At 37.6% G+C, this 13,423-nt stretch overlaps 1 protein-coding gene and 1 long non-coding RNA gene across 2 annotated transcripts; both read right to left on the bottom strand.

The window, feature by feature from the left end:
- LOC137748506 (uncharacterized) lies at positions 1-3,250 on the bottom strand. The gene is made up of 4 exons (XR_011070071.1): positions 2,696-3,250; positions 1,973-2,054; positions 1,511-1,609; positions 1-170 (listed from the first exon to the last, which is right to left on the bottom strand). It is a non-coding gene; the product is annotated as an uncharacterized lncRNA (long non-coding RNA).
- Positions 3,251-4,686: 1,436 nt separating this feature from the next.
- Positions 4,687-8,762, bottom strand: LOC137748018 (NADP-dependent D-sorbitol-6-phosphate dehydrogenase-like). Its single transcript, XM_068488125.1, has 5 exons — positions 7,572-8,762; positions 6,128-6,260; positions 5,283-5,502; positions 5,054-5,173; positions 4,687-4,815 (listed from the first exon to the last, which is right to left on the bottom strand). Exons 1-5 carry the CDS (start codon positions 7,693-7,695, stop codon positions 4,687-4,689), a joined length of 726 nt encoding a protein of 241 aa, XP_068344226.1. The 5' UTR covers positions 7,696-8,762.
- Between the last annotated feature and the right edge of the window lie 4,661 nt (positions 8,763-13,423).

Raw genomic sequence — 13,423 nt, 5'->3', positions numbered from 1 at the left:
GTTGACAATCACAAAAATATCTAAGAACATGTAGAAAGTACAGTGAAGTTCACAGTTTTGCAACCTCATATTATTCACATTTAAATAAAAACAATTTCTCTACCAAACCTTAGATGATTCACACTCACCCAAACAATTCATCTAATGTCTCAAAAATCTAGCTAACGCACCTGTTTGGACCCAAAATTACACAATCGGCCCGAATGATCGAGGCTATTGAGTGAATGAAGTTCTAAGCCATTAGGTGTCTGAGTCAGGATAATTTTAGTTATTGTTAAGGAATAATGTTGTGATTTTTATCATAATAATTATCTCTTAATAATATATTGAATTATCTAGAGCACAGTTGGGTGATAAAGTCATGGTGATCTGATACGATGCCGTGTGAATTAATACTAGTGCAATCTCGTGGATAGATGGCATGATTATCATGAATGAAGTTAGGAGTATGGCAGACTATCTTCCATGCATTTATACAAATACAATGGAGATAAAGATGAGATCGTATTATCATTGGAATTTGATCAAAGTTAGCTGGCTTAGATAAAGATGATCTGATAACCATTGTTGATTGTTCAACAAGGTGGAGGAAATTGGGTTACTCATCCAGCACGGGGTAACTTGCCTAGATAGTTAGCCAATAAAGGTGCTGTTTATTTTATGAACACATGCACGTGGAAATATGGGATAAAAGATGGCATATGCCATTTTATCCCGTTGTGATTTCACCTGATGGCGCGGTAATTGAGATTGGGATAAAAGATGGTTGTGATTTAATCAAAGATGGTTGGATGTTCACGGCTTGGATTCTACAACACGTCTAAGAGTTTAAGTTGCAATTGAATTCTACAAATACCATCAGGTTGTGAGCAGAGACTTCACTATAAATACAAGAGGTCGTGCAACATGGAAGGGACCTCCAATTCAACACACAACTGCCCTGCGCAAAACCTCTCAAACATCTTGAGATTTTTTTTTTCTTTTTTCCGCTGACACATCTTCAGTTTGGATAAACAACACTGCGAAGGCAACCGGCGAACATGTTCAGTTTGGATAAACAGCACTGTTGCCGTAGAATCAGCCGTTCCCGAAGCACCTTCAGTTTGGATAAACAGCACTGCGTCAAGGCCGACTGGTTATTTATCCAAGTCTCGGTCGAGAAGGATTTTCAAATCCTTATTGGCAGAGGTCATCTCATTAGCCTTCTCGGCGAAGTGAGGTGTTACCAGGTTACTACATTCAGCACCCTGAAAGCCGAATTTGATATTGAACTTCGTAGAACTAGCAGCCTTGTCTTTAGGCTCGAGAATCCAAAGGCCGAGATTTGTTCCTTCCTCGACCGCAGTCGCAAGATAAAGAAGTCAGCAACGCGCTCAACGCAACATCAACAAATTTTACTCCTCGGCCGACGAGTTGGCACGCCCCGCATTTAACCGAAGGACGTAGTTAGCTTATTAGTTATTCGGCCTGCGCACCACGTAGGCTTTGTAATTTTTAGGGTCAACATCACCTCTGCAACCCTGTCTCTTCAATTAAGTAGTCCAGGCATTGAAATCCAAAGAACTGGCCCTCACAATGTTCCACAATCCATCTTCTTGGACAGACATGGCTGCAGCAAAAGAAAAGAAATAAATAAATATAAGAAAACATGTAAACTGTTAAATGAAGTAAATCCAACAACACAATACAGTTTCTCAGGAACTAAACGGAGGATAAAAGAAGATTAGATGAAATTCAAAGCGATCTTAGTGAAATATGAACCCCAATTAACAGATGGAAAAACCATACAACTATCAACTATTACTACTGAACTGTCATGTAGCACAATACATCTACCAATCACGAATCAATCAAAAGACAGGAAAGTGACTTCGGCGAAACATATTACAGTGACGATAAAACCACCATACCATCACAACTATCGATCATGTTGTTCGTAACATATCAAGATAAGAAAAAGAAGGGAACTAACCTGCATAGAACCTCCCAGTGAGATTCAGAAGAGCAGCTTGAGCATGTTCTTCCTCCCTGAACTGAACGTACATATTACTAACCTACACACACTAACACACAATCACAATCAATTAGAACCTCCCTTTCACTTTAGACTTCTATCTAACTGTTCAAAATGGTATCACCATATGCATGGTAGTGGACATACACCCCCCCCCCCCCCCCCCCCCCCGAGACAAAGTGAAATCGACTTCCCAATGATACAATGGTAGAAATTTTCTCAAAACAGAAGAATGTTTCAATACAAAGTGACCTAACAATCTCTCTAGAATAAATAATACAAGAACTCGGGTTCAATACAAGTTAAGCGTCTCATAGAAGAACCCATGGTCACTAATTTTAATAGATACTTGGTTAATAGTTAGTTGAAATCTAGAGTGAAGGGGAAGACGCAATGATACACGAAGCGCTAGAAGTTTACAAACACTAGAAAAAATCTTAACCCTAATGCATTTCTAGAGTTAGCTAACTATACTAATAGCAAAACTGGCCCTAACGCATTGTGAGTCCAATTATCTAATGATAAAGAGATTAGTAGTTGGAATTTCATCCAAAAAATTGATGACTTGGAATATTTATGTGACATTAAAATATTTAGCATTGTGCTCTTAACACCAAAAGTTTGAAAAGGCATAACTACCAATAAAATTCACCACAACATATAGAGGATTGGGCATATAACCTAAAAGAAGACAGCTTCTCCATGCTTGCACTCAGCACAACGCACGGATTTAGTTCGAGGAAGAGTAGGATCTGCAGCTACATCCTGCAATATTTGAGTGTGCTCGCTAATAGCATGGTGTATCACATTTCTTTAGGCACAGTTGGTCTCAGCAACCTCTTGCAAACAAAGGAAAAACATAAAATCTAATAAGTACATGACACAGTCACTATCAACCCTATGAATTAACTGGTTACAGAATTTATAAGTTAACCGAGGCCATACAAGGGAAGACAGTCACAGTAAAAAGAGTAGGTTCATTGAAAGATCAAATTTAGTTTGTGTACGAGTTTTATCTAACATGTCTATTCAACCTTCAAGAATGATTCAGCTTGAAGTTTACAACTCGGAGAAAGAAACATGACTCTAGTACTCTGTTATTGTTAGCCACCACAAGGCATTTGTTCTCATGGGTAGAGAGAACAGTTACAGGCAAATCTATGCAAACAGATCAACGCCCCAGAACTTGGCAGGTTGGTTTGTCCGGTGTTTCCTGTCTACCTTTGCAATCAGGTCCATGTCTGATAGGATTGAAATCACACCACAAAGTAGCACACAAATGTCCTATTAATTTTCCTTATTAACAATAAGATTTGTCAATTATAGCATATGAAAATAAGGGTCTTTCCCGCAGAAGATTGTTTTATCTAACTACTTAAAATGTCACAAAAACTGGGCTGTTGTCCTTACTGACCAGCCACCGAAAACTAATTCTTAGACCGACTTACACTTATCTAAAGTCTACGAAATTTTATATACAGATACTAGACACATAGAGCTACACTCACACAAATTTTTGGGATTTTTAGAGTTGATTTGTTATTTAAATTAAATCAAACAAAAACAGGACAAAAATAGATTTTAAGTAGTTTGCAAATTAAGAAAAACGAGTTAGGGGAATTGCTATCCACCACCAAATAATCATGCAAACATTTTATGTTTCATTCAAAGTCCTTTCATTTTCGGATGAAGATGCTCAAGTTGGCTCAATGTTAGAACTCAACCTATTACTCTTTCTTACGTAGTATGTTAAGAGATTGGCGTTTTCAACTTAACTTAGTCCCTAACATGCAATCTAGAATGGTGTGTTCATAGATTTAAAAAGTAGAAATCATTAAGAACGAAAAGAGTTTGAGTCATCACAAGGCATCGTAAGTACTAGCGTTGTCTTACTTATCCTAGAAATTGATTCACATGTTAATCACAATTAACAAGTACTACTCTAGAACATATGTAAGTCCTCATTCAACAAGGGCAGACACACACATATTCATAGCATTAGAATCCTAAATATGCTTACTAAGTATGCATCCGTAGAAAACACATAAAGAATTCATCAATGAGACAAGTAGTGAACCAATTTTCATCCATTCATAAAAGTAATTCAAACGAAATGTCATAACAAACTTGCAATCATATTCGGGGCTTCAAAACAACCCCTAACTACTAAAAATTAGTTACACATAATTCTCAAATTAAACCAAAAGAAAGACGTGAGTTTGAGAAGATAAAACTGAAAGAAGAGAATGCCAAAATTTCCTCCTTCCTTTCCTTCCTTTCCCAACACAGCAGCCTTGCCTTTTTTCCTTGCTTTCCTTCCTTTTTTTCTATCTTTTTTTCCACCTTTTTTTCCACTCTTTTTTTCCAGTCTTTTTCGCTCTTTTCCGCTACAACCTGCAACCCTTTTCTTCTTTTCTGCTGCCACAGTTTTTTCTCCATAACTCACCCCACTAACAGCCATTTAGTGAAGACAATAAGTGAGAGGAAATGCTAAAACAATTGTAACTCTTTGGGCAGCCTTTATGCCCATTACTCCCACTTAATTTTCCATTTCCTCTGATATTTGAATAGGTGTCAGCTGGTTTGTTCTTGGCTGCATCAGTTTTGGCTGCTAATTTTATTGGATTTATTGCTTTCAATGCTTTCTTTTCAGTTACAAACTGTTCAGCCTCTTAGGAACCTTTTAGTGTTAAAACGGCCATAACAAATATGATATTAACAATCCGCAAAATCCTCCAGAAAATAGACATCCGTAGCTTTCCAAGCATATAAGGTTCATTCTCTAATTCATTATGAGCTGTCTGCAACTTGCTTCCAAAGTCAGCTGATTTGCACAGGCAGTTTTGACGAATTTGTTACTTAAAATTCCACTTGTGCTATTTTTCTTTTCTTTACTTGACAAATCCTACAAAACACAAAAACAAAGTAAATAGCTTAAAAATATAAGGAACTAACTAAGAAAAGACAAGTGAATTTGATGTAAAATTTATATAAATATGAGTTTATCAATGTCCTCTTTGGTGAGCTCAAAGTCAAAACTGGGAAATTTTCTTTCAATCTCTCAAGTTTTGACATCTTCGGGATGACAACTTTGTTCCGTTCGATGCCCCACCTTAGAACAACTTGGGCAGCAGTCTTTTTGTATTTCTCAGCCAGATTCTGACAAAAGAGGAATGTGATTGACAAGAAACAATCTTACTATATTTTACTGGTAATTTGTAAATAAATCCAGTAATTCAACTTCAAGTGATAAAAAAAAGGAGCTTACCTTAAGAACTGGATCATCTAGACATGAAACTGAACCAAACCACTCGCTGTTGGCCACAGCACCTCCAAGAGGAGTGTGGGCAGTGACACAGATGCCATGCTTCTGACAGAATTTGACAAGAGATTCACGTTGGAAGTATGGGTGAGTCTCAGTCTGATTCACGGCGGGCTTCACTTTGGAATAAGCTAAGCAATCTCTCGTCAGAAAGATATCATAGTTACTGCAGATAATTGTTTCATCAGAGCACAATTCATATGCAAAACAATTGACAAATGAATGAAATTAAAATGCCAGAACATATACTATGAATCTTCCACTAGGGCTGGTGCCATATGTTGCACTAAGCATGAAAGAGATAAGGAAAATTTAAAGGAGCTTCCCATATCATTTTGTGCATATTCAGAAGCACCCAAACTTGTTGATACTGTGTGGCACAACTCAGAGATTACTGAAATAAACCTAGTGATATTGCGCCATAATTTATAATCTTTCTCTAACTGCACATATCATGTGTAAGTTTGTATTATACATCAACAAGCAATAAGACACAATAGTTAACCCCTTCCTGAACTAAACTATATGATATCTCCAACCGAAGCTGTATTTGTAAAAATTTATTACCATTTTAACACGCACACACATTACTGCAACGTTTCAATTTTCTTCAGCACATTCACTTATATTTTTGTGAGTTGGTTTCCCATAAATACCCCAAATGAACTAGTTTGCATGGCTAATACTGTAATATATTGCATAGGAAGTAAAAGGAAAACATAACCTAAATTCGCAATATCATTATTGATTCAAGTAATGATCCTTGAAATGTGCAAAGTTTGTATGATCACCTATTTCCAATGCTACGAACTAAACCCATAGAGACCAGCTCTTCCCTAGCATGCCAGGTAGTTTCCAAAGATATGGTTGTGTCTATTTCTAGCACCCCATCCTCATCCAAAGCACTGCCAGTCCTACCAACTCCTGCATGTATGCAAATAAAGAGACAGATGAATTCAATAATCAATACAGGAATGAATATATTTGACAACTAAAAGAAAACAGTTCGTACGAGAATCCAAGATAAGAATGAATTTTTTTTATCGTTTTTATATTTTAATCATCTAAAGGCACCGTTTTAACAAAATAAATTTTCACAATCATTTGTTAACCAGCATACATGAAAAAGAAACTAAGGTTGGATCCGGGACTCTGGAATTGGTTGCGGGTGGGAATGCCCATTTCCCCAATATACAATAAAACCTCTCTAAAGTTATACAGTTGGGACCAAACCAATTTTATAACTTTAGAGGTTATTACTTAATAGAGGTGTAGGAAAAAAATATTATTTTTTGACTTATTTATCCTTAGGAATGCTGTATTTCTTAAATAGGATTCCTTGGACGCCAAAGTATTTTATTTCTTGCATATTTTTGTACTCATTGACAATTATAACCATATGAAGATGTGTTTCCTTAAGATGGGACCAAGAAAAATTATAACTTATTACAATATAGAGTTTATTCTAATGCATAATTGGTCCCAAGTTGGCAGCAGAATTGTTTTTTTAATTTACTTTAAGGAGGCTATTCCATTGTATAGTATTACTTTAGAGAGGTTTTAGTGTAATAGAATGAGCACCCACTTTAATTTCTCTCCCCCCCAAGAGAGGTTTTAGTGTAATAGAATGAGCACCCACTTTAATTTCTCTCCCCCCCCCCCCCCCCCCCCCCCCCCCCCGCGCGCTTCAGTTCCACTCCTACTAATAGAAAAGAAAAACCCAAGCCAATACTATCTTCATCAACCCCTCTTCTAGATCTTTCTAGGTTCACTTGCCCCTCAGTCTGATTTCCTCTTCACTCTCCTCACACAACCTAATCAATGTGCCCTTTCTATCTCCTAACCCAAACTACTCACATAGTCATTGATTTTTTTAATATTCAGAATTTTAGAATCATCCATGGAACCCTAGTTTGATCTGGATTAGCGAGTTGGATTAGTATTGCTTTCTGTTTCTTACTGAGCTTATTCAGCCTGTAATGAGTTTGGTTAGAATAGGTTATTCAGAAAATGTTATACACCTTCTGAATTTTCTTTCCACTCATCAATCACGTCCTTGACCATCCAAACTGTAGAGACATCAGTTGGTAGCAAGTAAACTGTTTTCCTATTGGAGTAATCTATAGTTTTCAATCACACACTAGTATTGTCAACCACATTTCAAAAATAGTAGAGCAAAGGTCACATAATACAGAGAAGTTTTGCATAAAGTAGTCAAAAACCAAGAATTAATACCGGTATGCTTGGTGGCAACAGGAAAGTGAACAGGGTACAGATCCAGATAATCCAACCGAAGCTTCTTCAGACTGTCTTTACAGGCCTCTACAACGTGTCCATGATCCGAATTCCAAAGCTGCATTAAGGATGAAGAAACAGGAAGAAAAATAGATGTCACAGTCTGGACAACGACGGATATGGACTAGTCAGCTGGAGCAGCAAGTACGCTTGCCTTGGTGGTGATGAAGAGATCCTCTCGCTTAACAAGCCCAGTCGAAAATGCTTCTGCAAGTGCCTCCCCAACTTCTCGTTCATTCTTGTAATCAGCCGAAAGCAGCATTAACTCGTCAACGCATGTTACAACCGCAAAGGTAATTTGTGCAACAAGCTACGAATTACCGCCATATGGGCAAAAATGATTCTGAGAGCGTAGATTCAAATGTTTTAGCAGGCACAAGAATGATCTGTAATCGGAATCAGATTCCAAATTTCGACTGGTATGATGCCAAAGGCCGGAGCGAGTCCGGATATCTTGTATATTACTATCTATTTCTACTGTCCTACATCACGCACACACAACACAATGCTCTAGCATACCAGAAGCAGTTGATGCAACGAAACCCAGATGACAAATTAACGAAAGGAAAGGAAAGAAATCAAACCCATATGAACAAAGTGTAAAGTTCGGTGAGAATTAAGGTGAGAAAATGAAGGAGAGAAAGAAATGACAATGGATAGTTGGATACCAGCGCAATCGAAATGGCGATAGCCAAGGTTGAGGGCATTGATAACGAGGTCTCTGATTTCTTTTCCTTCCATGCGCCAAACACCCAGACCCACTACTGGCATTTTGAACCCATTGTTGAGCGTTATCGCCATTTTTCCTACCTTCCTTCCTTTCTTTCGAGTTTGGATTTTGGCCTCTGCCTCTGCCTCGCTCACTGTAACAGTGGAGTTTGGAGTCCGCGACGGCAGCTGCTCCGCTATAATCTGATCTATTTGCCTTTATCACTCTCCGTATTAGTGGGGCATTCAAAGATGGAATTAAGATAATATCCTTTCTTATGAGTCCAAAGGAGAGAGATGATTTCTCTCTGTCCATTTGCCGCTCTTTTTATTCGTAACGCTACAACCGAAGTATTGAGCTTTAGGCAAGCGAGTGAGATTTTTTAGTGTATTCGGACCAGTTCGGGCGGTCTTGAAAGATTTTGATCTTTCTCTGGTTTAGATGAGCGAGCGTGTTATTACGTTGTTAAGATTGACCAGCGTAAAAACGATGTGAAAATTATTGTGTTTGCGTCTTGAATTTGATTTCTAATCAAATGATTGAACAACCGAGCAAGGAACGTTTTTTCAAACTACGTTCTTTCTCTACCATAAAAACAAGACTTTGAACGAACAACCAAATATTGTGAAACGGTGAAGGCGAAGATCGAGAGAGAATGTAAAAAAAATTGAAACTTAATCTACTTGCGAGAAAGTAAATTAAATTAAGAACGAATGCATAGACAATAAAAGTGCTTTGAAAAATTGTCATATAACCCCTAACCCTCAACTTGGGTCTCTCTTTGCCCTTGTACCGTCAAAATCTGTTAACAAATCTGTCAAAATTGTTTACATAAAAAAAATGAAACTCATCGTTGTTGAGATGTCTGTCATATAACAGCAAGTCCACTTGTTAGTGGATTACTAAAGGGTGAAGTTGCAACAAGGTAATTACCATTTACAGTAAATAATACCTGCTTAGGGCAAGGGTAAAGGCAAGGGCAATTAACTTGTCCTTACTATTCACCCTGAATAGTACCTGTGTCTGTGCAACTTAACCCGTTTGAAAAGGGTAAGAGTTTTTTTATGCTTTGTAAATTTGTTCCATGAAAATGAAATGATTGTCTATTTTCAATCATTTATTTCAAATAAAAAACAAAATCACAACGCTACAAGGTAGTACAATATCACAACAATATTATTCTCAGTAGCCCACAACTTGGGGCATCCAATGCATGGTGCTAGGACATCCAACGTATGGCCTAATTTTTTTTTTCTATCATTTTTTTTTCTGTTTTAAATTTTTTTTTTTTCCGTTGGATTAATCTTGACCATTAATTTTCAAAATGATGTGAAAACGGATACACCAGAACGCACCACGTGTCTCAACGGTGACATTTTAATTTTTTCCTGTTAAAAATCTAACGGCTCACAACAAGCCACACCAAAAAGCCGCTGGGGCTTTGCTGCAGCGAGGCCCACCCCTACAGCTATTGTTAGCCACGCATCTATTTTCGAGCGTGTGTTACACGCTTCTAAGAGAAAAAAAAAAATTAAAATAGTGGCCGGTGTCAGCTTGCCCGTTTTGCAAGGTCGGTCTTATTTTTCTTCGGCTTTTGAACGGACAGTGCTTGACCCATCAATTGCCCTTGTCAATTTGGGCCGATGGAGATGACTTTTTGGGTTGGAAGACATCTTTTGATCCCTTTCCCTTACTTTCCACCAACTGGTGGACGTACTCTTAACCGCCCATTACTGCTTGCCAAAGTAAAACAGAAGGATTTAAATAATTTGTTAGTTTTCTATTATCTTCTTTGAAAATTAAAACTCTTAACAAAAAATTTTGTCAATACTAAAGAGTCCTATTTGTGCTAACTAAACACAATTTAAATATAGAGTGACACATCCACCCCATTGTCTTATTATCTCACCGACTTTTTAATGAAGGTTTTAATGACAAGTTTACCCAATTACAAACTTACATAGGACATAAACAAAATAAACAGAAAGTGTTTTTGTTTTAGAACTAGAGTGACATAGGTGGCCCCGCCTCTTCTTGTCTCTCTCCAGCTCACTACCACTCCTTACAACCGGACTCAAAACCAAGTGAAAGATGCATATGATTTAAGTTGTTGCTCCCTTTCGGTGTTTGCAGCTCATATCATATCTCATATTGAAGAGAACTTTGATTTTGCAAAGATATTATGCAATTCTTTGAATTTAAGTAATGATTCATGGTATAAACGTAAATAGTGGAAAAGTGGAACAACTTAAAACTTTGGGTTTGTTTGCAGTAGGACGAATACTAGTTTGGGTGCTCTTCAGATGGGCTTTCTGATTTGATCGACAAAATTGACGAAGAATACAGAGAGATAAGAGTTTAATAAACCACAATAAAACTTACTAAAGTTGGTCTTCATAGAGCAAAATATTAACTGTATCTGGTTTTATTTGTTTGTTTTAATTAGATGCTTGAAGGCTTAATTTACAGATCTAAAAGGTTGGGAAATTGAGAAACGATCAACTTACCAATAAATTCGTCAATATTGAGTTTAATGAAGGGAACAGTGGGTGGATTCAAGGAAAAAAAATATTGGAGTTTTAAGGTTACGTTGGAGTAATCATAGGTGTGAAAATGTTCTCTTTCTATTTTTAATTAGGGGTGAAAATATAAGGTGGTTGAGGAAATAAGAGAATGGAACCCTCTTAATATGTTTAGGAGAAGAAATGATAATGAGCATTTCTTAAAGTGAGATCTTCCATATACACTTTAGCACAATTTTATGTCAATTTTCGCGCCCACACTATAAAAAATATTGTACAAAAAACATGAGGCAGTTCATGAAAAGTCTCAAGAGTTTTTTTTTTTTTTTTTTTTTTTTTCGAATAAACGATATTATCTAACTAAAAGGAGGGGTTGAACTTATCCTCACAATAGGTTAACAATAATGTGGTTTAAATTCACCTTTAGCGATAATCGATAAGACCTCTCAGTTATAAGTGAAGAGGAATACCTAGGGCTGCCCAAGCTCGATTCCCGAACCAATCCCTTTCGGGATGAGATTTTAAAATCTGAAACCGACCCAAAATTTTGGTATTCCTGAATTTTGGGATATCAGTTCGGTTTGGGAAATAAATCAACTATGAAGCAAGGGCATTCCTTCCCTTTCACAGAGAAGAGTTTCATACATATTGCCTCCTTCCTCCTCCGATAAGATTAATTGACATGCATACCCAGAAATTTAAGTTAGCTTACACAATTCGACTATTATAATTCAGTTTTCAAATCTCCTTTATGGTATCTTAAAGCTGACAGTCTAACGACCAAAAGCTTTAAATTTTTTGTTTTCCCCAATGGCGTCAAGTTCCAGTTCTTCCAATCCCATTGCCCTCCCTCTCTTCCCAATGCTTTTAACTTTCTAAATATAAAGCTGGATCGTACCAACTATCCATTATGGCATGCCTAGATGTTGCCCTTGCTTCGAAGCAGGAATATGGTGTATTTTGTCATTGGAACCAACAAATGTCCTCCTGCCTTCTTGAAGGATGATGAAGGAAAAATCACTGATGAAGTCAACCTTGAATTCGATGCATGGGTTCAGCAAGATGCCATGGTTCTCTCATAGATCAACAGTTCAGTTCATCCCACTGTCTTTGCATCTCTCATTGGTAAGACAAGTTTTTATTCTACATGGACTTGTTTACATGAATGCTATGCTTCCTAATCTACTAGCTGTGTCCTTTAATTGTGAAGTGAGCTTATGAATACCCATCGTGGTGACTCGACTATTGTTGAGTTTCTTGATCGTATCCATTTTCTCGCTGATACTTTCCCCCTCTCTGGTTTTCCTATCTCTGATTCTGATCTCGTTGCCGTTATTTTAAATAATGTTGGCCTTGCTTATGAGAGTATCATTGCTTCTGCTCAAGCACGAGATGAGGCCATTACTTACAGTGCCTTAGAGGCTCTCATTTTAGGTGCAGAAAGACGTCAAAAACTTCACATTGTGTTCGAAAACGGGCCCACTGCCTTTACTGCTGGACGGGGTCTCTCAGGCCCTTATCGTGGTCGTGGTGCTTCTAGGGGTGGACGTGGTCACTTTAACGGTGGCGTGGTCAATTTGTTCCTCGCCCTTTGGGTCAAGGCCAGCCTACTCATCCACCCAGATGTGCTCATGATGGTGTTCTTTCATCCATCTCCAACTCAAAATGGTGGTCGCATCCAGTACCAAATCTATCATCTTCACAATTATTCCGCCATTAATTGTTTCAATATGCTGAACATGGCCTATGAAGGTCGTGTCTTGGCTCCTTGTCTCCAAGCTTATGCTGCTGTTGCACCTACTTCAGCGTCTACCTCTCCCACTAGTCTTCAAAATTGGCTCTTTGATTCTAGTGCAAATGCACACATCACTAGTGACTTGAATCAGGTTTTGAATCCACGCCCTTACACTAGTACAGATAATGTCAATGGAGTGGTTGATGGATCAGGTTTCTAAATTTCTCAGGTTGGCATGTCCTTTATTCACACACCAAATCACTCTTTTACTCTCCTAAACACCTTTCATTGCCCTAATGCCTTAACTAATGTTATCTTCCTAAATCAATTCACCAAGGACAATAATTGTTCACCAACCTTATATTCCCAGTTCCTACCGTGTCTAGGACCTTCAAACGGGGATCATGCTTTTATAAGACCGGAGTAGAAATGGCCTTTATCTATTTTCAAGTTGTTATATGGTCAACAATGAAGTCTCTACATTTGTTGGTGTTAGAGCATCATATGCTATTTGACATTCTTGGCTAGGTCACCCTGCATTTTCTGTTTTACGTAGTTTAATTTCCAACAATAAATTACCATTACATGGTACTGCAACCTACGACTTTTGTTCATTACGCCCTTTGGGCAAAAGCCATAAGTTGCCTTTTCATTTGTCCTCGTCAACGTCGTCTTTTCCTTTAGAATTAATACATTCGGATGTATGGATTTCTCCTTCATATTCAATTAATGGTTACAAGTACTATGTTGTTTTCGTGGATGATTTTTCTCGGTATGCATGGTTCTATCCCTTAAAATTAAAATCTGAAGTTTTTCACACCTTTGT

This window comes from Pyrus communis, chromosome 10, assembly GCF_963583255.1.
Source record: "Pyrus communis chromosome 10, drPyrComm1.1, whole genome shotgun sequence".
In the NCBI taxonomy this organism is placed as follows: domain Eukaryota; kingdom Viridiplantae; phylum Streptophyta; class Magnoliopsida; order Rosales; family Rosaceae; genus Pyrus; species Pyrus communis.
Note: the sequence above shows the minus strand (reverse complement) of the source record. Positions and strands in the feature narration are given on the sequence as shown.